The following is a 26699-nucleotide window of genomic DNA, read 5'->3' as shown; positions in this document are numbered from 1 at the left end:
CAGCAGACAACTACAGCCTCCCGCCAGTCAGCCAGAATCACGTCCTGAGAAGTGACAAGAACAAAAGACCCCCCCCCCAAAAAAAACTTAAGGAAAAGCCAAATACAAAAGACCTACTATCTCATTTAAGACAAACTAAGACCGACTCGTTTGTTATCTTTATTTTTCCAATAGTACATTTAAACAACTTCTCAGGACTAACCTCCTCAGCCAGTTTGGCCATGCAGAAAACATTTCCTAGGTTATACAGATCGCCTACGACAACACATACAACGGGTGGCGGTTGTACTGCAGAGTAGAGAAGGGCAGTTGTGGAGGAGGAGGCAGCTGGAGTTACACAAAAGCGCATGGCGCAGTGGCAGTGCTGCAGGTGTTAGCGGAGGTCACCAACTGGGGCTCCTCGGTGGCACAAAAAGAGGAGGGGTGGTGGTACACAAACAGCTTCTAACCATTTCTTCTTAGAAACATTTTAATACCTGCTAATAATAACTGAACTAGAGACCCCTCCTGTGGCTAAGAAGTGTAGCTGCATGTCTAATGCTGCCTTCAGAACTGCATTTTAGATCTTTGCTAATTAAGATGCATGAAAACAGGAGTTAGATATCAAAGCATGCACTCAGTATTTCGTGAACACGTCTTGTGGCCATGCACAACAGGAACAACTAGCCCCAGGACCTCTGAGAGTGTAAGTTCGGAGGAGCATAGCACGCAGCGTTCTTGTATTTGATCAAAAGTCCTCCCTTGCAATAAATACGAATTAAAACCACAAAGCTCGAGTGCTCTCAAAGCATCTAAGCTGACCACAGCCCATGCAATTAGTTCTGAGACTTGAAGGAGCTACTTCATTAAAAATCTGACTTAATTTCAACAGTATCTCCAGACATGCAGATGCCAGACCGTATGTGTTTATCAAACTATTACTTAAAAGCCCTTCCCTGAAGCACTTGCGGTGAATGCTTTATCTACTGATTCTACAGGTGGGACCCGACTTTGAATTTTCAACAGCAATCGGAGTTTAACAGCACAACTATCCACGTCAAGAGAAGGAACTTTAGCAGTTCTCTAGCTTTAAAAACATTTGCCCTCTTAAAAATCAGATTAAGAAAAATAGTGTCATCTATTATTTGAAACTATTACATAGCTATTTCTACCATCCTTTTGATGTGAGCATGGATTTATTTCATCTACTTTAGGCAAAAAAGAGGAAATGTAGCTGCTATTTGCCAGCTGCATGCATTAGTTTGATTCCAATTCCACGGATAGAAAGCCACCCTGCAGCTCTCAGCGGGGAAGTCCATGCTCACTAATAGGAACTAGTGGTATAAAAGCTCAGCCACTGCAAAATGGACATTTCTGGTTCTTCTCCAACTTCATGAAAGCATCCTGCGTACATTCTCCCCTTGGCAACGAAAGGTGAGCCATCCACATTTTTGTACAGGTGGCATTTGGGGTTAGTCATTTGCAGTCCTTTCTATGACTACCGCACATGGTTGTAAACACTTCAACAACCCAGCTTTGTGCTTGAGCCCACAGCATTACTAATCTACTAATTTAACACTTCCACAGTACCAGAGAGGAAAATTGCATAAGCATGTTCAGCATTGAAATCACTGCAGGATTAACTAGGAAAAAAAAAAAAAACCCTTCAAAAATCATAAATATCTTTAATTACAAGGCTGGTAAGGCGAGTTATGAAAAAACCACAAGATTTTGCTTTAAGATCAAGTTGCCTTCAAATATGGAAGTCTCTATGATAGGAAGCACAAGTACTCAGTGGTGAGCTACTAACACTACGGACCTATGCTGTGTCCAATCCTAAATTGCTATTTTATACTTTTAAAAACGTCATTCACCACCTGAACAACCTGGGGACCCCTCTCCTCTACTAGGAAGCATACCGCTGTCACAGAGACTCTGCTAGAATTAAGACACCAATTTTAAGTGAAAACCCCAACAGTTCTGTATCAGCTCTGGAAGCACAAATGGAGTATTTTCAACCATGGGTGATCTCAATACATACAAGCTTCACACAGCAAGAGCCAGAAATGCTTAGCTCCCACTTAGGCTCCTGAAAAAAAGCTGGCAGGTTAGCAGTAGCGAGCAGCTCCTAGTCAGGCGTTTAAGTAGGAAGCACTGGATGCTGAGCTTCTCACAGTCTGACTTGACGACAGGTTTATTTATGCCAGATAGTAGGAGATTTGCACTGACATGAAGTGTTTCAAAGGTGTTCGAACAGTGAGAATCTTCAGATACATGAGAACTACAGAAAATTAAAGAGCCCATTGATTTAAGGGGTGAAGCACTTAAAAAAACCCAACAACATTTTTATGTTTAAAATAATTAAAAACCAGCATTCTAGTATGTCACCTCCAAGTAAAATCCTGCATTTTGAGGGCTGTATAGAATTCTGTTTCTGTTCCATGTAGAATTATTTTCTTTGGAGACAAAGATCTATAGCATCACCTTCATTTAAACTGATTTTCACCACAGAAAACTATTAGCCTGTTAAATACCTTCATGCCAATTGTATAGGAACAAAAATTTGAATTTCTTTCAGTGTAAACAACTTCATGTTCAGAAAACTCTAGAACACCAAGGTCTTCCAAATCTCCTTTTGTTTAGGTCTAATAAGGTTGATCCAAGAGCAAATGTTATTAGGAGAGATTTTGTACCAGAAACTTAAAATCACAAATAGCTGTCGTGTATGGATTCCCTATAGCGATTTCTGCTTTTCAGCAGAACTGCCTTAGAAGGACTCGTTAATATGCTCATCCTTTTGGGAAGAACACAGTTCTTGTTTCATCATTTAATAGACAGCAGCCAACTACACCGGGCATATGCAAATCATAATGTAGAGAATTTACTTAAACTCCACCCCTCTCCCCTGCCATACATATGATAAATCTGCACTTTGAGCCAAATTTAAATACAGAATAATGAACCAGTAATTATCTTGTAAGTGAACCAACACTAGTTTGTATTCTTCCCTGAATAACACTTTTTTTTTTGCAAAAGAAAAAAAAGGACTGCTACAGAAACACAGCAACATTCAAACCCTTTAAAACAAAAGGTAGATTATTTAATGCATTAACGATGTTAATCTGAAGATAAATAAATCCACAACAGACTTTTAAGTTTCTTTTGAGATTTCCTTTTTCTTTGCAGAGAATATTTCTGATATTATACAGTACTGAGAGGGTGTTCTTTTATTTTCTTAATGTCCAGGTGAAAAGCAAAGCTCAGTTCTCTCTGCTCTCTTCGTGGAACTCCTCAATGCCCTATTCCAGGCGTGACTCTTTCATAAGCTTTTACTTGAAAGCGGAGTGGTGAGCAACATTAATTTCAGGAATAACTGGATGGTTTGGTCCCTGAGTCATCTTCTTGAGAGCCCATACTCTGGAAGGGAGAGAGTTATTTCTTTTCAAAAACAGGTCTGAAGGTTTACCTTGGAGACACACAGTTCTTTGAAGTTAACAGGTAGGAAAATAAAGTGCATATGAAATAACATACATTTCCTTTTTGTTTTAAAGCATGATGTTTATGCACATATTATTAGTAGTAATATGTAATTATTCACACTGTAAACACGGACATTCAGTGCAACACACACTCACTTCACTGAATCTTTACAAGACACTAAATCAATTACCTTCTGCACAAACTGAGGGTTCACAGTGATCTCTTGATCCATGGCTTTCAGTCGTTCGTCAAGCTCTATACATTTCAGCATCTTAAAAATATATATTAAGCCGATTACTTTGTCCAGCTTGTACTTGATCTTCAAGATATTTCACGGCTGTGCTATATAGAACCAGTAACTTTCGCCATCACAAAAGCTCCATGTCAAAATATTCTCATCCCTCATCTCCCAAACGAAAGCATCAGGCCCTTTTTTATTCTCTCATTTTGATCCATATCCTCCTAACAAGCCTTTTTAAGGCTACTGACAGACAGTCCCATGTGGGTCAACCACCTCAACCTACAGACAGGTAATCGACAGCCAGTGGAAGTGGTCCTTGAAGTCTAAAACTCTAAAAACAATCTTTCTAATCCATTCAATTCAAGGAACTTCCCATCACCAACAGTAAGCAGGCAGTCTACTGAAACATCTCAAGCTGTACAGAAGATACAACAGGGAATGCATTGACAGTAATTGACTATCACTCTAAAACTTTCAAATACTGTGAAATAGACAAATAATGATTCATAGTCCTCAATCTCTACGTGTAAGTTACCTACACTGGCTTCTCCCAGCAGCTCTCTGATTACAGACTACGGTTCTTCGGTAGGAATTCCAAAAGCAGTTAATATCTTAAAGATTTACCTCCTGATCAATGTTATGAAGCATAGCTGGATTGTTATATTTTTCAGGATTATCATGGAAACAGACCATACCATCTTTCTGATTAATACTTGCAAAGATTTCACCATCTTCTATCTGAAATGAGAGGGGGTTTAATGTAAGGTATCACTAAGAACAGAATTTCAGGTAACTACAACATACAGACTCCTTGTGGAATCATCTTTAACTTGTTAGCTTTTTATTTCCTAACAGCTTCTCAAAGTGCCTTATCTTAGGCAGAGAGCGTCTTTTAAGATTTTTTGAGAACAGTCTAAACACCACAGCAGACTGATAGTATTTCCTTCACCCTGAAAAACAACTGTTCTTCAGCCATTCAGAACATGCACTGCCAAGCCAAACACTTAACGAGTCTTACGCTGGATCAATTTTTAAATTAGAATAGTTTAGCCAAGTCACAAGTCTTACCATGTGGAGGACGTATTTTTCTGCTTCTTGGGGCCCCGACAACTGCACTCGACTTGCCATGTCTTGTAATGACAATGTTAAAAATGTCTGAAATTTAGAAAGCATCAAGCAGTTAAAACTAGATGTTAAGAACTTTCCCTATCAATTCTTCATGGCTTATGAAATCTTATTTTTTAAGTCCGATGGGAAGAAACAAGTGGATCACAGAGACGTTACTTATAAAAGCTCCATGGGAGCAGAGTCAGCTCTTCCTCCAAAGACATTAATTTTTTATTCTGTGCATGTATGCAGACCACACTAATGGAGCCACTACTCCATTTCTTCAATTCCTTTCTACCCTGGACTCAGTCCTGACCATGTCCAACCTCTTCCCTCACCTTTTTTACAGGAATAAGGTGACCATCCATCTCTGGAATTTCCTTCAAGAGGTGCATGTATTGCTTTCCTTCTGAGGTTAGTTCTACTGCAACAACCATCACCTGAGCTTGCCAAAAAAAGCTTTCCCCTGACCATCTTTAAGGATTCATCTGATGTCTCAGCTGAAGGAGCACATCACTCTACCACTTCTAGTTTTCCTTTTACTTCAGACACTTTGAGAATCTGCCCTATTCACTCAGTCTTCTCTAATGAAGCCATCTGTAAAGTTCAGTTTTCATATAATTTGAATAGAGAGGAAGGTCACTGGGTAGCAGCGCTCACAAATTTTTTTATTATGTATGAAAATCTCGTGGGCAAACCCCTCTGACAGACATATTGAACCACCTTTTAAATAATGCATAAGTAGCCAGCTGAACTGGTTTTCTATATAGAGCATTTTAGTGTCATTTGTTTGAGACACAGATTTCAGTTTTAGTCATTTCTCCATGACATTGCTACATTATCATTTTGCTCTGAATTGAATACAATTCAAAGATACACTCTTTGAGAAAAACTAATCACAGTTTCTCAGCAAAACAAAACCACTACCTCTTACCTTGGTTAGCCTCTGAATATTCTTTTTGTAGAGAGATGACAGGCATTGCTTAACCAGCCCCATATTGTTATCCCTTGTGAATGTTTCACTGTGTTTGTTCACCAGATTTCGAAGCTCCGAGGGTTTATTGGTTGAATAAACTTGCGCTAATTCATGGTAAGCATTGCTAAGGGGCTGCAATTAGAAAAAATGAGAACCCTTCTTAAAGGACACAGTGTTCAACCAGCCTCACAAAATCTATTCACTACTTCAACATTAGAAGCCATGGAGGCATAAAACACATGATGCCCACCCATGGCTTTATGGCAATACAATACAATCCTCATACACTAAATCTGTGTTACTGCAACGTAAGGTTTAGTAAACATCATTCAAGGATCTCTGTACGACAATTCTAGCTATGGCAGTGCAAGAAAAAGTCTATTAGCTGCCCAGCATATGAATTAAGCTGAATTCAAGGTAAGTAGCATATTGACTCGTCACTGCCCACCCATTATATTTGTTTTACCCTCTAAGACACTGTCATCCTTGACCACAATGCATCACAGCATGGACATCAGAGAATCAGAGGGTGAAGACTAGCTCACCCAAATTACTTTAAAATGGCAATTGTTTGAGCTTGCTTATTAGTCTTTGAAGTCAGAACAAGATTTTTGGAACTCTAAAATTTTGGTCACAAATCAACAAACTCAGTGTTAAATAAGAACTAACTTTTAAAAGTGTTATTTACCTAGGAGCAGAACTCTCTCGCTAGCAGTTTTGTCTTCCACCCTACACCTCCTCAGAAAGCTTACAGACTCCAAACTTGAAGCTTTTTCAGCAGCTTTTATTCTTTATAAAGCTGGAGCTTTGGAATAAACTATTTAGCATTTCCTACTTCAAACTAGATGAAGTTATGGGTTGGATGTTTATACAAGGACACCGCATATTAAAAGCCAAGTGAAACCTGAGTCTTGTTTGAGTTCAAACATAAAATGCTATCATGGGATGTGCAGTATCAGCGAAGAGAATATTGGTAAGTACTATTCAACCCTAAAGTTTTTCCAAATTCAAGTTTAAAAACCTTTATCACCACTATGAATGATACAGTTTGTTTGTAATAGATGCAGAAGTTGCCAGACAATCCTTAGCTACTGTACACTAGAAAGGCAGCAAGAGGCTGTACTCCGGCACATCGTGCGGTACTTGCCATGCTCCGCAATGTTAAACAGTACCATCAAATGAGGGTAGAAAAAAAATCATTTACAAATTCAGATTTGGTGTTCTATTATTTAGCTGTATTCACAAGACTTACCTTAATGAATCTACCAACTATCTGGGAAGTGTATTTTGGTAGCTGCTGAACTTTGCCAAGTAGTATCAAAGAAACTAGAATATACTTTTTATATGATTCCAACATAATATGACTGACTGCCATGGCTGGAGTAGTTATTGCCTAAGCAAGAAAGAAAGAAATGGAATAGAAATTCAGTGTACTTACTGGTGGATCCTGGTAGCTACTGCATTAACAAAAAATCTCAGTTTGAAGCAGCATGGAGGAAGGATACAATGACACATGAAATTCACCTTTGAGCATTAAAGCTTAACTAACTTCTGTCAAAATGAATTATCCAAAAATGTCCTAAAAACGTAAATTCTATACAAGCTACTCAAAACATATCATGTTAAAGTGATGCGTACCTTAAAATAACCCTGTTAAGATCAAATCAAAACTTCTTTCCTTGGTATATATCTAAAGTTGTACTTGAAATCACCTGTAGCTACTTGTTACCAGGAATGATTATACAGTTCCTGCAGAACCTGCATTTACACAGATCCTTAAAGAGGTTTTATAAAGCTATTATATCATCAGCTCTCATATTTAAGTATGCTGAAAGAGGTCTGCAGAATAGGGAAAGGGCTTTTGGTTTATTATGATACTGCCAGCTACTCAAGACCTGACCCTTGTTTACAGAAAAGAAAAATCCTGCACCAGTATATTTTGCACATTTGACAGTGTTTCCCTCTCATACACAAATACAAGTTTTCCCAATTTTGCAATTTTCTCTTCTTTCACAGAGAAAGTAAAAGCAGCAAATATTGTAATAGCCTTTGAAGGGAGTTATACTTCTTCAAATCAACAAAGGTCTTAGCAAAACTACTGGACTATTTTTTCTTTAAGAATACACAATGCTGAATGTCAGCCTGTGAACTGTTTCTACACTGACAGTAATAAGCAGGCATCTGAAAAATATTTATAGTGAGATAAATTTAACATCAACCTTTCAGTTGCATAGTTTTATGGTGGTAGTTACTTGGCTGTAAGAGACCTTCTCAAAGGAAAACACCTCTAGAGACAGCTTGCTTGTTACTTCACTTTATACACTGAAGAGTACCTTTAGGCTGTACCTTTCATAAAGGAGTTAATAGTGAACACGAACCCAAATCAGTTTTTATGTATTGCTATGATGAACACACATGCTAAACCAAAACCCATGTGAATGATGAACAGCAGAATAGATCTGCCAGTAGACTTATATGCTTAAGAATGAAAATAATCGGAGACTGCTTGTACTTTATGTCAGGTTCAGGGCTTTTATTGCTATCCTTGGTGGCAATTCAAAGATGCTATGTCCTCTCAGCAGTACTACACATGCTACTTTGGCCTTTCAATTGATCATGCTTTAGACTTACCATTTTATTTAAAGTTACCTGTTCATAAAAGTAGAGTGCTCTTTCAAAGTTCTTTAGCCCAGTGTATATCATCCCACCATAGTAGTAGTAACATAAAAAGTGCTTCGCATCATATGCCCCATTCTCTTTACAAATATCCATCATGTCCACATCTAGATACGGGAGGGCAGGTTTAAAGCATTTTGCTAACAAACAGAGCTACAAGAAAATAAATCAAGTTTTCATAATTAGCCATTTCCATTCAAATCTCCACGAGGAAGAAGTTGAAACTAAATTCATCTCATACTATTTAATAAATCTCACTCCTCCAAGAGTGAAAAGACAGCGCACGTCAGTAGTGCTGTGACACAGGTTATTCATTGTACCATGATATTTGGAAAACCCTCATCACAGACTGTGAACTGTTATAAATTATCTGAATCCCAAAGAAATTACTCTGACAAAGCTGTTTGAAACTCCAGGCCTTCCAGACAACAGTGCTGGCAGCACTAAATATTGCACTAAACATTCCTGTCCAACCCTAAATCCCAGGAGCCAAGAACAAGACAGAAGTGCAAATCCAGGCCAAAGACACCGAGACAAACATGCCTTTTGTCAAACTTGAGCAAACAGTGTCTGGATATTACACTTATACTGCCTAAGACAAGCTGTGTGACTTTCAGCTCAGAGAGAAGGGATGTCAAAGGACTTCCAGAAGTCATCGACAAAAGCAAAGATCTGGGGACACGCACTGAACATTTAAAATTAACAGAAGGGCACTTTATTTTAGTATATCATATTATTTATTACTGAAAAAAAACCCACTTAAAAGCCATTTTTACATTGCAATATGTGAACATGCATTTCCTGAAAGAGTTATAGGTATTTTATAAGCTTTTACTCTCATAAAAAGCCCTTATGCTCGCCTTACCTGGCAGAGATCTGCATGTATTGAGGTCAGCTGGTTTGTGTTCATCTGCATCTTGTCTATGGCTTGTCTGAGAATGCTAATTCCTCGCAGGGGCTGTCAGAAATTACATCTCTTTCAGATAATTTCTCATAGATGGCAGCACATTGGATCTTATGTTGACACTTACAAATGAAAAATAACACTAATTGACAGGTTCCATTAAGTAATAGTTAACTTGAGGTTCCCTTTTTGTAGGATACTGCAGTCTCTCAGAAAATAAAATTAACCTTGGCTATACAACTTCTCCTGATAAACTAAAGTCATCAATTCTGCTCCGCAAAGCCAACCTCATCAGGAAGACAGTGATTTGTATCAATAAGAAAACCTTTCTTGACTCCATGACACCATCTAAACTCCCACCAAATAACAAAGGCAAGGCTCTCGCTTTACTCCACTTTGACCAGATTTGATCTCTACTTCTATTTCAGGCTAGATTTCACTAAAGTGGCCTGAGAAGTCAGTATCTTAGCAACAACAACATTCGTCAAATATTTCTTAATCAAGTTTTCTTTACATTTTAAGGCTTTTCATTAAGAACATTATATAACACTGGTGAGAATAACACTGAAACTAGTATCACTGACTCACCAGCGCTAATAATTTTTGCAGCTCTCTCCTACTCATGCACACACGGTATGAAGAACATTCCTGGTACTACAGATTTCCTAGTCTGTGTGAGAGAGCACGTTTTTAGGTGACTCCCCACGCCGCGCCCCCCCCCCCCCCCCAACTTATCTTCCTTACATTTTCCTTAAAGAAATCTTAAAATTTTGGTTTAGGTTCATTACCTCTCAGTAAACTTAACAAATAAGGAGCTGAATAAAAATACTTAATGTGCAGTTAGTGGCAAATCTTTACGAAGCGATTAAGAGACTAGTAACATCCCCTTTAAGAGCGTGGATATGTAGGTAGTTTATTGGTACTAGATGATACTTGCTCACCTGTTTTCTCTCCACAAGGGCATTTGTTAACTGGTGGCACAGGCCAGCAACTAAATACAGTAAAAAACAAACAAAAAAAACCCAACACAGTGAAAAATCAGCAATACCAAGCTATACAAACATATATAAAGTCTCAAAGTAAGCTTACTTACAAGTGTCTGTTGCATATCTAATGTGTTCCCCATTACAAGTGCTGATAAAAAGCTGCACCTGTGAGAATAATGTTTCGAAGTCAGGGATGCTGGGCATAGAAAACTTCACAAACCTAAAACAAACAAACAAAAAAGGCTTAGCACTTAACATTTGGAGATTAATAAAAAAGCTTCATCTTCACTGCTAAGTCTCTGCAGATGCACGTAGATGCTTGCAAACAAATCCAAAGTGTTTACAACAGATGGCAGACAATTTCCCCAGGAACTGCACAACATTTGAAAATATGCTTTCTGTGCACACCTCCACTCTCAATCTAGTGCAAACTACAATTTAGAACAAACTATGGCAAACAATGATGATTTTATCTGGTACAATAGTTACAACCATAATAGAAACACTGGCTAACGATGACAAATTGTAATACTCAGCTACACAACTTCTCTGGACACTTTTGCCTGTCCTACAGCCATCTCCTGCTTGAATGTGCTCAAGATTTCTCAACTATTAAATTATTAGATACGTATCTCTTGTTAGGAGCTTCTTCACTTCTAGTTTCTCTCCCTCTCTGGTGGTTCCTCAGCACCCTATAGCCTGTAGCCTTGCACATTGTTTTTCTGTAAGATGCACTATGATTACACCCATCTGAGGGCAATGAAAACCCCAGCTATGCATCCTACAAATGTCACAGAAACATACAGAAAAACACTCTGTTGGAAGGTACCCAACCCTGCCAGTACTTCAGCTGCTATCCACTGCAATATGCAGCCCAAACCCACCCAGATCACCAACTGCCCTTCCCCACCAGGGTTATGACTGCCCAAGTGACGTGCTGTCACCCCTTCCCTGTCTCTTCAGAGAGTCTTATTCTACCAGTGTAGGAGCTTGCCATGCCCGTTTCAGCCAGGAGAGCTTTCCTATACGCTCTGCTTATACCATCTCTTCAAATAATGTATTTTACATATTAGTTCTTATAAACAGCTATCTTCCTTCCTCCACCTGTTTTAACGACTGTTTTCATGTACCCCATGACAAGATTCTTCTGCTAACGCAGTACTGATGCCCTGCTTTTTGTAAATTCCATAATGCATTTTTATGAGATGCTAGCGAACTGTAATATTGAAGTGCATTATCTCTGTGTATTACAGTCATTTTGTTTCAAACCGGTAGCAGAACAAGTAGAAGAATTCTGATCTTTCCTTTCAAAGAGAACTTTAAAACAACAGTGGAACCTGTAGACGCTTCACTTGCGGTTAGGGACAGCTAGAAACAACAGTTTGAGCTTCAGGGTCAAGTATCTTTACCTTACCTCAGCATCACCAAGGCAATTCAAATATTATCTTAAACTACAGACAGCAGTAAGAGCCTTAATGCTGTCTAGAGACAAATACCCAAGAACTATGATAAGCACCCATGTTTCACAGGAAAAAAAAAAAAGGCATTACTTCATGCTTACAGTTCAGCACACGAATGCCCTGCCAATCAAGTTTTCAAAGTTAGTTTTGTACCTTTTTGCTGAACATGTACAGAAAAATACTTAAAAACAAGATAAATAGATACAGCCTTAAGGAAAACAAACCCCTAATATTACCATTTGACAGTAATGGCATTTACAAGCTCCAGAGGCTTTTTTCTTCTGAAAATACAAATTTGCCTTGGTATTTTTATTAATAAAATGTGCATCACTGAAGGAAATTAAGCACCAGTCTAAGAAATGCAGACTGAAAACATTTATGTCCAAAAGAAAAACATTTGCTTGACAATTCAGCACATTGCCTGAAGTTTTAATACTAAGATACTTAACGAAAAGAAAGCAACACTTACAAGACAGCAAGAACGCCTAATGAGTGCTCCTGCACATCCAGGGCACCAAGCACTGTATCCAGATGGGAAAGATTTTTTGCTAGCAGTTCTCCACTTTTATTGATCAGTTCACAAAGCTGGGTCATTTGCCCTGAAATACAAAACATCATTGTCAAACTCTAATTAGAGAACACTCACGCATTCCCATACCTCATTCATTACATCTTGCCTCCCTACATAACCTGAGGAAAAAGTAGTATCACGCAGGGAATTTACTCTTCTTTAATACAACAGGCATTAGTTTTCCACAAGTGAGATACCCACCACGTGTTTTTTTATAAGGTGACAGCTAAGCTTCTGGCCTTTAGGATTGCAGAGGAGGCCCTCAGAACACAAACACAACATGAAAAGGGGCATCAGCTCACCTTGTTAGAGAGAGGGCTTCAGGGCCTCGTACCAATGCCAAGCTCCATTTAAACCAAGTCTACAGAACTTTGACCAGTGTACCGTGATGCAAAATTTTGCCTCATGTGGATAAATTTATCTACACTTGTGCCTTCTAGGTGTTATAACATAACAAAGCTGAACAAACCCAAAACTACCAAAAATAGCGTCAATCAGCTTTCTAAAAAATCCCAATACCAGAGCTTGTTCCTTGCTGCTCCTCAAGTGCCCTATCCGCTTTTCAGGTCTGCTCATAAGGTTTTTTTTCTTTTTTTTTGAAGCGGGCATTAAAATTACAACTAAGTACCTACAACAGAAGGATTTAAAAATCTGTTCTTAAATTTACTTTGCATAATTAAAACTACAGTGTTATTCTATTTGTTGTGAGCTATGAACACAGCATGAAAGGCAACTATTTTGAATTAGGAAGGTACAGTAAGCCCAAAAAACCTTATAAAGAAAGCAGACCAATCATCCTGAACTGCTTTCACTCTCTTCCTCTCCACCCCAATTATGTGAATTAAAACTATGCCTTTCTGAAGCAGAGTATTGTTTCAATGTTCAATCCTTGCAGATTAGAGAGAAAACACAGAGGTTCTCTTGCCCTTACGAAAATCGTCATAAAATGAGGAATAGTGCCTTCATTCATAGAGATTTATATTATCCTCAATTCTCTGGCCTTTTCCTTTGAAAATCTGGGAAGTCCAACAATGAAACGTTAGCTTTGAAGTAACAGAGGGATCAAAAGTTCCAAATGGGGAACCAGAGCCCAGGAACTCCAGAAACCCGTCCCCAAAATTGCTCTCTCCATATGGAATTAAAACGCCAGGTGTAAGCATGGAAAGGAATAGGGCTTGTAAAACACTCCATGGTTTGATAACGGTACTCAAGCACTGCAAAACCTTAGTTCTGGTGTCCTCCCTAGTAGAGAAATCCACCCTACTCTACAGCTATCACCTAGCATGCCCCTAAAAAACAAAGCAAAAAACCCCAAAACAACCCTCTCCCCACAAACACACACCGAACAAGTTACAGTGTAAATAGAAATACCCACACCAGCCCAACTAAATGTCCATTTATGTCCCCTCCCATGCAGCCAAATGCTGATAACCAGAATCCAACACCACCACAAGTACACAGACCTCCTGGGTGCTCTCATAACCTCCAGCAGGCTGTCCGGTGTCTGGATTTACTTTCTCACAGCAAATGTCTATCTGGCTCATCCCTAATGAAAGAACTTCCATAAAGTCAACCAGTGACCCCTTAAACCTTTTGCATCCACAAAATCTTGTAATAAAAAGTTTTCCAGCTGAACTACACCTGTACAAAGAATCACCTTTCATCTGTTTGTACCAGCACCTTGTGGGTGTAATTTGTCTCCTGTATGATATCCCCAGTAAAAATACCCTATATGTAGTAAGTTAAACCAAAATAAGAGAGGGTTGGAGCTCCATCCAAAAGTAACTGTCAGAGATAAACCCTGAGGCCATAGAGAAAAGCATCAGGTTTTGATCAGTTCCAGGCAGCAAACATCCCATGCAGAGAAACACTCAGAACACATTTTAGGGAGCATCAACACAGACAGAAAGTTCAACAACTAGAAAACGCTGTGTGCACACAGAGGAAAATTGGGAGTTTGGCAATGAAACTAAGGAATTCTAACTATGGTTATTAAAAGACCTCCTGAACACTTGGTTATGGCAACTCTGACGTATAGTCTCAGGCCTCCTATCACACGCTTCCGTGTAAGGCAGGACTCTTCTGTCAATGCTCCGCTTTGTCCCCAGCAGCTAACACTTTTGAAATGTATTTTAAAACACACATGCCACAACTTGCACGCTCATCAGTTCGGTGACAGGCTGGGCTATGTAATCCTAGTTAAAGTCCCTGTGATGCCCGCTCCTCCCCCTTGATTTCCAAGGCTCACATTTTGGCACGACCGTCGGGTGCCGGTTTCGCTCCACTCACCCGGGACCTCCAGCCACCCAAAACCACTACCTTGCCCGCTGCCCTAGAAAAAGCGAGGAGCACCGGGAAGGGCGCAGCCGGCCCCTCGTATGCTGTCAAACCAGCGGCGGCTAAACCCCTCCGGGATCCCTGCGGGGCCGCCGCCGCCTGTGGCGAGGGAGCCCCTGAACCACAGCGCGGCGAAGGCCCCGCCGGACCCATCAGCCCCCCGGGGGGAGCAGGGACGCCGGACCCGCTCCTGAGGGAGCGCCGCGAGAGGGAGCAGGCCCCGACCCGCCGAGCGGCGCCCGGCGAGCTCCGCCGGCCGCCGCCCCCTCCTCAGGCCCCGCTGGCTCCCCGCCGCCGCCCGGGCCCGCAGGCGGCTCCCCCCGCCGCCCCCCACCTCCCGGTCACCTTGGGCCGAGAGCTGCCGGACGCTGTTGACGAACTGCTCCAGGGCCGACGCCATCTTGGCGGCTGGCGGCGCGGCCGCGCGCGCTCCGGGCGGGGCGGGGCGAGGAGGGGGGGTGGGGACGGGGAGGGGGGGAAAGGCGGCGCGGGCCGGGAGCGGCGGGGGGAAGCGGGAAGGAACCACCGCTGCGGGCGCCGCCGCCGCCAGCCAATCAGCCGCCGCTGCGGGGGCCGCGAGACGCCCGCCGCCGCGCGTCACTTCCGCCGCCTCGCCGACTCTCGCGAGAGCAGCCGTCGCTATGGCAACTGCCGCCCGCCCGGAAGTGGCGACCCCGCCGTCAAGCAGAAGCCGTGACTCAGCAGGGCTGGGGAGGGGGCGGGCCGGCGGCGTCATGATGGCGTCACCCCCCCTCCGCCCCGTGTCGCTCGATCGGCGGGTCCCCGCCCCTCGCGGCCCTCAGCGGGGACCTGCCGGCGGGGCGGGTGCGGAGGGAGCGGCTGCACCGCCCGAGGGGGCCGAATTCCTCTTTGACGGGCCTAGCGCGGTGGTTGTCGTCTGCTTCGGTGTAACATTGGCCCTAATATCAGGGAACAGGATTTGAGTTCTTCATTCAGGTTAATTCGGTTTATATAAAAGGGAACATATTTTCCACCCCTCCAGGTGCTGAGGCGGGGAAGTAACGCAGCCCTGAGCTGCTGCGGGCAGGGAGTTTGTCCATGAAGAAGGAAAGATTTCTGCCTGTCATGGAGACATGTATGTATTCTCTTGCTGCTTAGTCAGGAATTTAATTAATGTTGAAATACCGTTCCTTGCAATAAGCAAAATGCCGCCGGTGCAGGTGAAAGCAGAATGCAGACTTGAAACCACTCATTTTCCCTCCTAACCTTGCCATTTACGTACAGCCTGGCTGCCAGGTCTCCTTCCTTCCTTCGCACTGTGACCTTCCCCATGTCTCCTGATCTCTACAGCTCATTTGCCCATTCTGTGCAACAAGGACCATATATTCCACGGGAAAACATTCTGGAATTAAAAGATGAAATATTTTGGAACCGCTAAAGCCGTATTACTGCCATCGACCAAAAACTTTTCTTTCCCAGCTCAGCGGTTGCCTAATCCTGTTAGTCACACTCGGAGGCCTCCCCCTTCTTTAGCAGCTTTAATCCTCGGGGTTTTTTGACCAGTAATCTTTGGTCCTGTGTCAGAACACACAGACCTTCACGGTCTGCTGTCAGCATTTCTTTTGGGTCCCGATCTTGTCTTTTAGGGGTTCCTGTGACACAGCTCTGTGCCACCGAGTGAGATTCCTGGGCAGAGTGTGCATGAATGGGTAGAAATGGGATATTTATGTCAAAGCTTACCTGCTAAAAATCACTGTGTTACGCACGCTCCCTCAAACCACGCACATGTGCCCCCAAAAGACGTACCCACCACCTGCTCCAGGCAGGGATGGGGGAGATGGGGGAGAGAGCGGGTCCGCAGCAGGCAAGGGGAGATGGAGGGGCGGCGTCGGGTGCCCCCGAGGCTGAGAGTTTGGGAAACTGAGGCAGGGGCTCGGTACCCGCCGCTCCGCAGAGCCCCCGCTCCGGGGAAGGGGAGGGAGCGAGGCTGGGACAGGCTTAAAGCCGGGCGGGGGGGAGGCGCGGTAGAGCCGCGCCGTCGCAGGGCGTTTATGCCGCTTTAAGGCGGTGCCGCCGCTCCCGGGCTCGGTCAGGCACCGGGAAGAGGAACTGGGCTTTGCACTACCGGGTCGGGGCGAGCGCACCGCCGTGCACCGGGCGGCCCCGGTTCCCCCCCCCGTCCCCCGACCCCACCGCCCGCTCCGCGCTCGCTGAAAGGAAGGGATGGGGCGGGGAGGAGGAGGAGGAGGAGGAGGAGGAGGCGCTGGGGGTGAGGACGGGCCTTTGCATCCCCCCCGCACCCCCCCTGCGGCCTCTCTGCTCCCCGTTACATCCCCCTCGCACCCCCCCTGCTCCTTCCTTTTGCTGCGAGGGGACGTGCTTGCCAGGGCCGCCTGCTTGCGGGGTGCGTGCTTGAAATAAAGGCCCCCCCTACCTACCCACCCCACCCCGCCCGGAGATTCCCCCCCCCCCCGCTATTCCCTGCCCTGAGTCCCCCTCCACCATGATTTTGCTGAGCAGCTTCTTGCACCTTCGGCCTCGGCGCTGCGGCCCCTTCGCAGGGCTGGGCAGGGGGGTCGGCCCCGCAGCGGGGTCCCGCAGGGCTCTGCGGGTGCTGGTGGACATGGACGGGGTGCTGGCTGACTTCGAGGGAGGCTTCCTCAAGAAGTTCAGGGCCAGGTACCCCGACAAACCCTACATTGCCCTGGAGGACCGGAGGGGCTTCTGGGTGTCGGAGCAATACGGGCGCCTGGGACCTGAGCTGAGTGTGAGTCTATGCATCCCCCGGCTCTGCGCGTTCTGTTTGCTCTGCGCCGTGAAGCTGGAGCTCCGGCCCCACGGGACCCACTGGCCCCCAGCTCGTGGGTGCAGCGCTGGGGAGGGCTGCGGGTGCTGGCCGGAGCTCCCACCAAAACACAGGTACAGGTCTGCACGCAGGAGGGCTTCTAGCGGTGCCCTTTTTCCCAGAAATCCAGCATTTTTCTTGCACATTTCTTTTTTTTTTTTTTTTCTTGCATGCGTGGATGGAGATAGATGCAAGGAAAGGAGATCTTTCAGAACATCTGTTTTAAAATACCCCAGATTGCATAGCTGGGTTTTTCTAGCTCTGATTTGGCCAAGTTGCATGGATTGATACTGTTCCTAGATGGATTATTTCGTTCATCAACAGCAATGTGAGGGGTGGGACGCAGCAGAGAAGTTGAGAGCAAACCATACAACTGATGCTTCGTGTGAGGGCTTACTTAAAACAACCCCAAGCCCTTCCATGCCTGAAAATTACCATATTCATTTTAATAATTGAAGCCTAAAAGCAAAGCTTTCTTTATGTTGGACTTTATCATTCAACGAAGGGCTGCAGAAAGTCGGTTCCTGCCTCTACAAGTTTCCCATCTCGGTGGGATGTCTGTGGTCTCATCTGCGGATTGCAGTTGAAAGGCGTTACAGCAAATAAAAGTACTTACGTTGTTAGTAGTATGATGGCTACAAGGAAGGGAAGGTGAATAAGGTCCGATGCTCTCCCACCAGCAAAGTCCTAAATGAGTTGAAGGAACAATATGTCCTCTCTAGCTGGGATTACTGAAAGGGAAATGGAGGGCATCGTTCACGCAGTAAGGCAGATGTTAAAAGTTTGGCAGGGGTAATGCATGATAACTCATATTTTTGCTTGATCTTAACTACTTTGGATGTGTTAAATGAAGTGAGCTCATCTTGTGTGTGCTGTGATCACGTAAAACCACCAAAACCTTGGGCTGAACAAATAGCAAAACTTCCACAGACCAACCTCAGGGCAGTCCTGATTTCACCTGTGGTTTCTGCTCAGGCATAAAGAGTAGGAGCCGCTCTGACTACGGGCACGTGGGCTGTTCCAGTGGCCCCTCGTCAGAGAGCACCATCAACCTGCTGTAGGAGACCAGAAAATAAGAGCCAAAGAGTAAGTGAGCTGAAGGTCCCAGCTCTGAGAGGGAGAACAACAGCTCAGCAATACACCGAGCACACAGATGTGGAAGGTTGGGGAGCCCTGGACTGGACGGGCAGGGAAATTGCTCATGGGGAGAGATAAGAAGAAGGAGATTGAGGGTCTGTCCTGCCTGGCACGTGGTGGGATTCCCAGCCTGGGGGATTTTTCCATCTGCCGGGCAGCGTGCTGGCTGTGGTGCCACAGGGAGTTATTCTGGTTCTGGGAGCTGAGCAGGTCTTTTCTTCAAGATGAGCTTAGTTCTTCCCCTATCGAGCTTGATTGCAAAATGCTTTTGAACATAAGTGGAAGTAGAATAGCTACGGAAGTCCTTGCTGTAAGAAAACACTTCAGTGCAGTTTGAAGTGCATTGCTGCATCACGCCACATTTCTCAGATGTCTCTTGTGCAACCATAGTCGGTATCTTAAAAATAAAACATCGCTGCTCACTGGTCTGTAGCAGAGCGACTGGAGTTTGAATGTTTGCTTGGCCCCGTGGCAAACTGTTAGGGTAGCTGTTCTTCTCATGGTACCAGGAGGCATTTCTGCCGACTCTCTTGCACCAGATCAGCATGTTTCATTTTGAATATGTATGAAGAAGGCTTTTCCTCCATCTTCTGAACCACCAATGTTTTCTGCTGCTCAGGCAAAAGGTTAGAGTGCAACAGTTGATCTTAGTAGTCTCTCCTTTTAAGTTGGGTGTCTGGTCTTCTCACGTTATCTGGGATTTTTTGAGAAATACAGGGTTTGATTCTGGCGTGTCATGTTAAATGCTCAGTGCCCAAATGTGTAATGGGTTCATGCATTCATCTTCCTGAGAGCAGGCAAGGTGTGCAGCCAGCATCTTGGCACAGGCGACTGGTGGGATGAAGCAGAACATGACTCCCCGGGTAAGCCCTGTGTTTGCCCTGGGGCATTGCTGCCCTGAGCCTGGAGTTCCCAGCAAAGCCCCAGTACAGGTGTAATAAAGGCAAAATGTGGTGGTTACCCACTAGATTCCCGCTCACCAGGCAGGAGGGAGCTACAAGTCCCGCTGGCATATCCAACCAGCCTATTTGTTGCTATGAGCTGTAAGAATCAGCACACAGGTATCACTGAGGCTGCTCTCTCCTACCCTGATGCTCTGCCGACTTCTCCATACCCTTGCAATACAAGGCCAGGGCTTAAAGTTCCTTTTGTCCCTGTTCCCTTACCTCAAATACAGAAACAGAGGTGCTCAAAATGAAGATCAGTCCTTCAGGGCAGGGCTCCCTTCAAAATTTCTCCCAGCCGCAGCTGCAACGCTGGGACAGGGCTGCTTCCTCTGCCCGCAGCCGCGTCGCAGCGCTCCCAGGCTCTCCTCTCCGAGGACCCAGTGTCCATGCAAAAAAATTGCTTTGCTTGGCAGCTGATAAGCCGTTACCTGTTTGAGGGAGTGCAGGGGATGCTGTTCCTTAGAGCTGTGCTGGACCCATCGCAGGCAGCCCCTGGACTCTGCCCTCATCCCAAGGTTTCACTCCCCATGGTCTCTCTCTGCTCTGCTCTCCCTTTGCACCATACTAGTGCGCCCCAGCTGCCAACCTGGATGTTAAGTGTTTCAAACCCTTGCCTGGAGGTGCTGCATTTGCCAGGTAGTCCTTGCCCAGGCATCCCTGAGGAAGACCATCTGCACTCATCCTGACATGCATTTCATCCTATAATAAACTTTCTCCTTTGAGAGCAGCCCAGCTGCTATTTTAAGTGATCTCATTGAGACAAATAGGCCAGACAGCATCTGGAGCTGAACAGCATCACGTTACAGCAGGGCTACCAAGCCATGTCAGCCAGATCCACGTGGAAGTGCCTCTCCGGACACAGACCTGGGGTTTAGTTTGGTTCTAGACAATCTCTTGTGTTTTGCCTTGAAGGAACATGCTGCTCCCTCTGTGTCTGGGGCTGCACAGGCAAAACCAGGCCTGATCCAGTCATTGCCGATCTAAATTGTATGGGATGAGTGCAGATTGGTAGGTGGGAAACAGAGGCACCCACAGAGGCAAGGTGGGCTAGCAGGAGGGGACTGGAGCCAATGCTTCCACCTTTCTCAGTCACTATCCTCTGTTCTAGCAGAGGTGGGGAAGATGCACATCTAAAGAGAAGAGTAGCAAGAAGCCCTGTGCAGTAACCACTCTCTTTCCCCTCACAGGAGAAAGCCATCAGCATCTGGGAATCCAAGAACTTCTTCATTGAACTGGACCCACTCCCCGGGGCTGTGGAAGCTGTGAAGCAAATGGCAAGTTTGGCAGAGTGAGTAGGAACCTGCCCATGGTATTTGGGGATGGACAGGGGAGCAGCAGTGGTTTTGCAGGCTTATCTGCCTCCTGGCAGAAGCACTGAATACAACATCAGCATTAAATTACCTCCTGGCCTGCTGGGCATGGAAGAAAAGAGAGGGCTTTGACTCCTGGAGCAGCCACCAAGAAAATTGGCTGTGTGCAGCCACTTTCCTTCAGCTCTTTCCTCCCACAAGGGTGGTGAAAAGGGGAACATGCTTGTGCCGTGGGTGTGGGTACATATCCTGGGGGTGGGATCCTGCAAGATGGGGGATTAACGCCTTAAATCCCCCCGTTTTGGTCTGTCTGTGGCAGGGGGTCTGCTTTGGGCACCTGCCTGCTCAGGCATGGAGTGGGGTCTCGCAGAGGCAGCCAGGTGTATCTCGAGGGGCAGCAGGGTCCGATCGGCATGTTTGGCCACCGAATGACACTCTGCCCCTGTTTTTCTCCTCATGGCAGCACCGATGTGTTCATTTGCACAAGCCCCATCAAGAAGTACCGCTACTGCCCTTACGAGAAGGTGAGCAGGCCTGAATCCCAGCTCCCCCTCCCGTACCGCACTGCCCAGCGAAAGCCAGCTGACCCCTGCATGCCTCCGTCTGTAAAGCAGCAGCGATAGTTCCTTGCTCCACCAGTTTTGTTCCTAAGCCTCTTCGCAGAGCAGCAGCTCTGCTGTTGGCCGAGCTCTGCCATTTGCATGCACTGAGGCGCTTGGTCTTAGTATTTCATCATGACATCAGAAGCTGCTTGGCTTGAAAAGAACTTGTCCTCCAGCAGCATCCGAATCCTTCCCACTGATGAACTTATTAAGAGAGGGGCCAGGGCTCATGCCGTGCGCTGCTGCCACGCCGCTGAGCAGCCCCTGCCCCGTCCATCAGCCTTCCCTGTGCTCACCGCTCACCTCTCGCCTTCCAGTATGCCTGGGTGGAGAAGCACTTCGGCCCCGAGTTTCTCGAGCAGATCGTTTTGACGCGGGATAAGACGGTGGTTTCTGCTGACCTGCTTATAGATGACAGGCCTGATATAATAGGTAAGGGAGGTGTGGGGTGGCAGGAGTGACCAGAGGCAGCCCCGAAGGGCAGACAGCATCTGGGGGTGATGGGTGCTGGTCTCTCCCTGGCTCTCCTTAGGGGGTTGTGTCCACAGGTTGCTCATGTTGGAGTAAACTCAAGCTCTACATCTCATGGAGGAGTTGTCCAGAGAGCCAACCTCTCTCCTTGCTTTGCAGGAGCTGAGCTGAACCCCAGCTGGGAGCACGTGCTCTTCACGGCCTGCCACAACAAGCACCTGCAGCTGAAGCCCCCGAGCCGCAGGCTGCAGTCCTGGACCGACAACTGGAAGGCCATTCTGGACAGCAAACGCCTGCCACCCGGCCAGGACGCCTAAACACCAGCCTCCCGCGGCCACCCGGGGCTGCGGCCACCCGCTGATGTCCCTCTGGAGTCCTGCTGAAGGCTGAAACCACAGATGGACAAACAGACAGACAGTCCCTGCTGCAGAGAGGAAGAGGAGGGTGAGCTGAGGCGCCACAGCCGCCCAGACCTGGAGAGCAGGCCCCAGCCTGGCCGTGCCACAAAGGACCAGCAGCAGGATTGGCCCTGTGGACCCGACAGCCTGGCTGGGGGACATTTCCCACTGGCTCCTGGGATCTCTATGCCACATCTGCACCTGCTGTGAGGCCAGCCCGGTGGTTCTGATGGACGAGCTCACCCTCAGCATGTCACTGCCATTGTCTGGTGCACCGCATGGCACAGACCAGCTCTCCATCCTCCTCTCTACCTTATGGTTGGGGATCATGCGGGTGGTTTGTTTTGTCCTCACGGGGCTTCATACCGAGCGGCTGCCTCGGGGGATGTTTCCTCCCGGTTGGTGCCTGGGTCTGGGGAGAGGGGAGGCTAGAAGGGCAGGGGGAGCAGGCGGACGCTGCCCAGGCTCCCTGCACTGGCTCGGCTGTGCTGTTCCTTGCAGCTGATGCAAGGGGACAGCTACATGCTTCCCTGTGGGAAGTCCTGCAGCAAGATATGGGGACAGTACCACTCCTCCAGTGGACCTGGCCATGGGGCAAGAGCTCTGAGGCACTGTTACTCCTGAGATGTAGCCGTCCTCCAGCCGGTGGGAGGGATTCCCTGCTTGCCCTCATCCCTGAGGAGCTGCCACAGCTTTAAAACTGGGGTTTTAGAGCTGATTTGGGATGAAGACAGGGGCTCTTCTCCCACCTGCTCATCACTTGTGGGCCGCTCACTGGGAGCGTCTCTAGGGCAGCGAGCAGGTAGCAGCAGTGCCAGCACCAGCCCTTCCTGGGAGCGGGGCAGTTCCTGCAGGAGCTCATGGCTCACCCTGCCAGCCAGCGATCGGACGGTAACTCCCTGGATTTCAAAGCCAGGAAGCCCCTGCACATGCAGGCTGCATGATCAAATCACTCCGTCTTCCTCCTCCTGGTAGTGGCCAACATCAGCCTGCAAGGAAAACTCTGGGCGTGTGTCCACTGAGCACCCTGCTTCCACGCAGAAGGTCCTGGGTGCTGCATCCCACCGGGGTCAGGCACTGGGACGGTCGATGCCACAGAACATCCTAAAGCCTCTGGTGCGGAGCCGCCTGGGAAGGTGCTGCTGTGTGGAGAAGTGGAGCTGATGGAGGAGCTCCAGCATCATGAGAAGTGGGTAAAGCAGAGACCCCATGGGTGTGCAGAGGGCAGGCTGAGGGTTGCGCTGGTGGAGGATTGTCATGGCCGCATCTGTGGATGCTGTTTTCAATTCTCACGTACCACAAGGGAAGAAACTGGGGGGGCGCTGCTGTTAAAGGCTGGGGAGCCCATCAGAGGTGCTCACGAGACTGTATCACAGGGTTAGTTTGTTCTGCAGCTGCCTGCAGCTCCACTGCTGTCTGGATGTCTGGGGACAGAGCGTGCTGCTGGCCCTGCTCACCTCATGCTGGGACCTCTGTGGCGAGGTGTGTGGCCACCTGGCCAGTGCGAAGGGGCTGCAGTGTATGCGGCTGTCTGTGCCAGCCACCACTGCCAGATGACTGTGCCGGGGCTGCCGAGCTCTGGGAGCAGCCAGTGCTGCTGGGAAGCTGCAGCTGGGCACCAAAAAGGGAGCATTTGGACCAAGGGGCAGCTCCAACAGGGACGCTTGTTGCACAGCTGTGCCCACAGCCTCTTCCTCCCCTGCCCAGCTCGTCCCTGCCTCCCCAGGCTTGCACCACTCCGGCCTTGAACTGCAGCAACTCGCTCGGCCCCAGAGAAGAGACATCCCAGCTGCTGGGGAGAGCCAGGCCTACAGCACGGCCATCAGGCAGACACAGCCCGGCTGTCCCAAGTGTTCGGCTGCCCCAGGCAAAGTGTTCGGCTGCCCCAGGCAAAGCCCCGGGGATGCGCTGGGTGCGTCAGGACCAGCACATCTGCGTCACTGCTGACACCACAGAGGCCATGCGGCCCCGCTCCCGCCTGCCCCCACGCTGTCCAGGATCCCACCACATGCTCCTGCCCTCCTGGCCCGAGGACTTTCTGGCTGCAGGAGGAAAATTCCCCGCTGGGACACATAGCCCCACGGGCGGGGGCGGTACCCAGGGCTTGGCTGGAGTTAGCCACCCCACACTGCTTGCTCATGCCTTTGGCTTGCCTCTCCTCTTTCTTATGGGCACCCCATCAGCAAAAAAACTATGTGAGCTGAAAGCTACATAGCCAACAAATAACCTATTTCAGCAGCGGCAGCTGGCCCCCCGCCATGTCCGGGACCTGGAGGGGCTACTGAAGTCGGTGCTTCCGAGTCTGTGCCTTCCCCGGCTGCCGCGGGGCCAGGGACAAAGCCTCTGTTGTCTTGGGTCTTTCTGAAAGTTGCCCCATCTCTTGGGATAGGGTGAGCGTGTAAAGACAGCATGGTTGGTCCTTGGTGGTGGGAGTTACATACCACAAGGATCTTTTTTTTTTTTCTTTCCTTTTTCTGTTTAAACCACTGTGTGCTTCTCTGGATGGTGGGTTTGGTTTGGGGGGGGCGGTATTTGAGAAGGGTGTTTGCAATGTGCAGCCACCTGAGATGCAGCTCTGTGGCCAAGAGCCGTCTTGGCTGGGGATTTGCAGGCAGGGAGCTGGGACAGTGGGTGAGCACCATGGGCAGCCGCTACGGCTACTGAGCATCACGTACCCTTTAGCGCCGCTGGCTGTTGGCCCCTTCGTGCAGCCCGGGTGGCCTCATGGGGTCCGAGCTGTTTTTTTTCCCAGCAGCACCATTTAATCATGAGTTGCCCAAGTTCTCCAGAGCCTTCTCACAGACTGTCCTTGAGCCAAAACTGGAGCTGGTATGTCATTACAGCTGCCCAAACCAGCCATCTTCCCCCAAGGTTGTGGTGGATCTGAGGGACGTGGTGCTCTGACGACCAGTGGGTCTTTCCCCCTTGGTGGGACGTGTGGTACCAGAGAGACCGCGTGGCTTCATGCCAAATATACTTGAAAGCACAGCTGGAGTTTCTCATGCATGAGGCTCCGACTCGACGCACAGAAATCCTGAGCAGGTAGCTGGCCTGTTTGCGCCCGCCGAGCTCGGGGCCAGGAGGTGACTCTCCATTGCCTGACAGATCGGCCCTTTCAATGTTCAAGCCCTTCCATGGCCAGCTAAGACGCACAGAGCTTTTATTTTTAAATGCACATCTAAAAAAACGAGGCCGATGAGGAGCACTGCAATAAACACTGGGTTTTATTGGCATCCAGCTTCCTAGAAACAGTTTGGATTTTGCAGTTTCCCACCCGTGGCTCTGCCCTCTGCCTGGGGCCAGGGAGGGTGTTCGCCTGTGGTCTTGGGCAAGTCCCCGTGTCCAAAAAGCCTGAAACCTGCCCCCAGCAGTGCCATTACCCCATTACACAGAGTCCCTGTGGGTGAAAAGAGGGGTGGGTTCAGGTAACGATCAGCTTCCTGGAGATCTTTTATAATAAATAAAGCCATAAAGTGAGTCTCCCATTGGGCCACAGGGCTGAAGCAATAAAAGGGGCTGGAGCTGTCATGGGCTGGCTCTCCCTGGGATTTTGTACCTTGTCCATCTCTGTGGGATGGTCCACATCCACACACGCTGCATGTGGGGTGTCCACAGGCTTCCCCTGCCTGCCATGGGGCCATGCCACAGGTGACCCCTGTGCTGGACCGGCACTTGCATGCTGTGAGCCATGCCATAGCCCTGCCAGACATGCAGGATCGAAGGTGGGGAGGGAGGACTGCAGGACCATCCCAACAGGGCTGGGAAAATCCGCATTTCTGTATCGGGCACCGGGGAGGGATGCTCCAGCCAGACAGTGGCCCATCCCAGGCTCTTCTTGCCCTGAGGACAGTAGCCAGGATCAGCACAGCGCAGAGGAGGTGAGCACTGATGCTGGGGCAAAGCACAGGACTTGTTTTTTTTTCCCTTGTATTCAGCGCAGCATTAACTCACTGCCACGTGCAGTTTAAAAACTTTTCTCTTCCCGCTCAGAGTGCTGGGCTAGATGGCTGCAAGCACTCAGAGGTTAAATTAGCCTCTTCACTGGCAACTCCAATCCTGCCACAGCTCAGCCCCTGCCTAGATGCTACAGCAAGTTAAAACGTGGTCTGTGCCACAGCTCATGCCTGAGATGTGTGTTTCTGGGCCTGAGCCATGCTCGGCTGTGGCTGGACAGCGTGAGGTCCGACTCTGCTCCTGCTGATGCTGGGGCCAGGAGTGTCCCCTGGGAAGCAGTGACCTGCCCCAGGCACCGTGAGACGTCAGGGAGGACGGGCGTTTGCCCCGGGGCTGCCATGAGTGGTCTGAGCACTG

At 47.5% G+C, this 26699-nt stretch overlaps 2 protein-coding genes across 3 annotated transcripts; one reads left to right on the top strand and one right to left on the bottom strand.

Annotated features, from left to right (window-relative positions):
- Positions 1–146: 146 nt before the first annotated feature.
- Positions 147–15207, bottom strand: COPS3 (COP9 signalosome subunit 3). 2 transcript variants are annotated; one of them, XM_074885672.1, is made up of 12 exons: positions 15063–15207; positions 12279–12408; positions 10457–10569; positions 10305–10354; positions 9325–9417; positions 8433–8612; positions 7036–7176; positions 5742–5915; positions 4769–4855; positions 4325–4438; positions 3650–3730; positions 147–3396 (listed from the first exon to the last, which is right to left on the bottom strand). In XM_074885672.1, exons 1-12 carry the CDS (start codon positions 15115–15117, stop codon positions 3343–3345), a joined length of 1272 nt encoding a protein of 423 aa, XP_074741773.1. In that variant the 5' UTR covers positions 15118–15207; the 3' UTR covers positions 147–3342. The 2 variants fall into 2 exon arrangements, with proteins under 2 accessions (XP_074741773.1, XP_074741774.1); XM_074885673.1 differs by lacking the exons at positions 12279–12408; positions 15063–15207 and having other exon boundaries at positions 9325–9485; positions 10457–10546.
- A 1736-nt stretch (positions 15208–16943) lies between these two features.
- Positions 16944–25865, top strand: NT5M (5',3'-nucleotidase, mitochondrial). The gene is made up of 5 exons (XM_074886138.1): positions 16944–17445; positions 20795–20895; positions 21381–21441; positions 21837–21951; positions 22150–25865. Exons 1-5 carry the CDS (start codon positions 17182–17184, stop codon positions 22305–22307), a joined length of 699 nt encoding a protein of 232 aa, XP_074742239.1. The 5' UTR covers positions 16944–17181; the 3' UTR covers positions 22308–25865.
- Positions 25866–26699: the final 834 nt, after the last annotated feature.

The sequence above is a fragment of the Strix uralensis genome, chromosome 16 (genome assembly GCF_047716275.1).
Source record: "Strix uralensis isolate ZFMK-TIS-50842 chromosome 16, bStrUra1, whole genome shotgun sequence".
NCBI lineage: Eukaryota > Metazoa > Chordata > Aves > Strigiformes > Strigidae > Strix > Strix uralensis.
The sequence above is the reverse complement of the archived record's forward strand: the minus strand, read 5'-3'. Positions and strand labels throughout refer to the sequence as shown.

Excerpts from the sequence above, each read along its gene's own strand:
- COPS3 (XM_074885672.1), bottom strand. The coding sequence starts at position 15,117 with ATGGCGTCGGCCCTGGAGCAGTTCGTCAACAGCGTCCGGCAGCTCTCG. Across the intron at positions 5,916-7,035 it reads TAGTTGGTAGATTCATTAAG|CCCCTTAGCAATGCTTACCA; the intron begins GTAAGTCTTGTG and ends TTCTAATTGCAG. Across the intron at positions 4,856-5,741 it reads ATATTCAGAGGCTAACCAAG|ACATTTTTAACATTGTCATT; the intron begins GTAAGAGGTAGT and ends TCTAAATTTCAG.
- NT5M (XM_074886138.1), top strand. The coding sequence starts at position 17,182 with ATGATTTTGCTGAGCAGCTTCTTGCACCTTCGGCCTCGGCGCTGCGGC. Across the intron at positions 17,446-20,794 it reads GCCTGGGACCTGAGCTGAGT|GAGAAAGCCATCAGCATCTG; the intron begins GTGAGTCTATGC and ends TTCCCCTCACAG. Across the intron at positions 21,952-22,149 it reads TGACAGGCCTGATATAATAG|GAGCTGAGCTGAACCCCAGC; the intron begins GTAAGGGAGGTG and ends CTTGCTTTGCAG.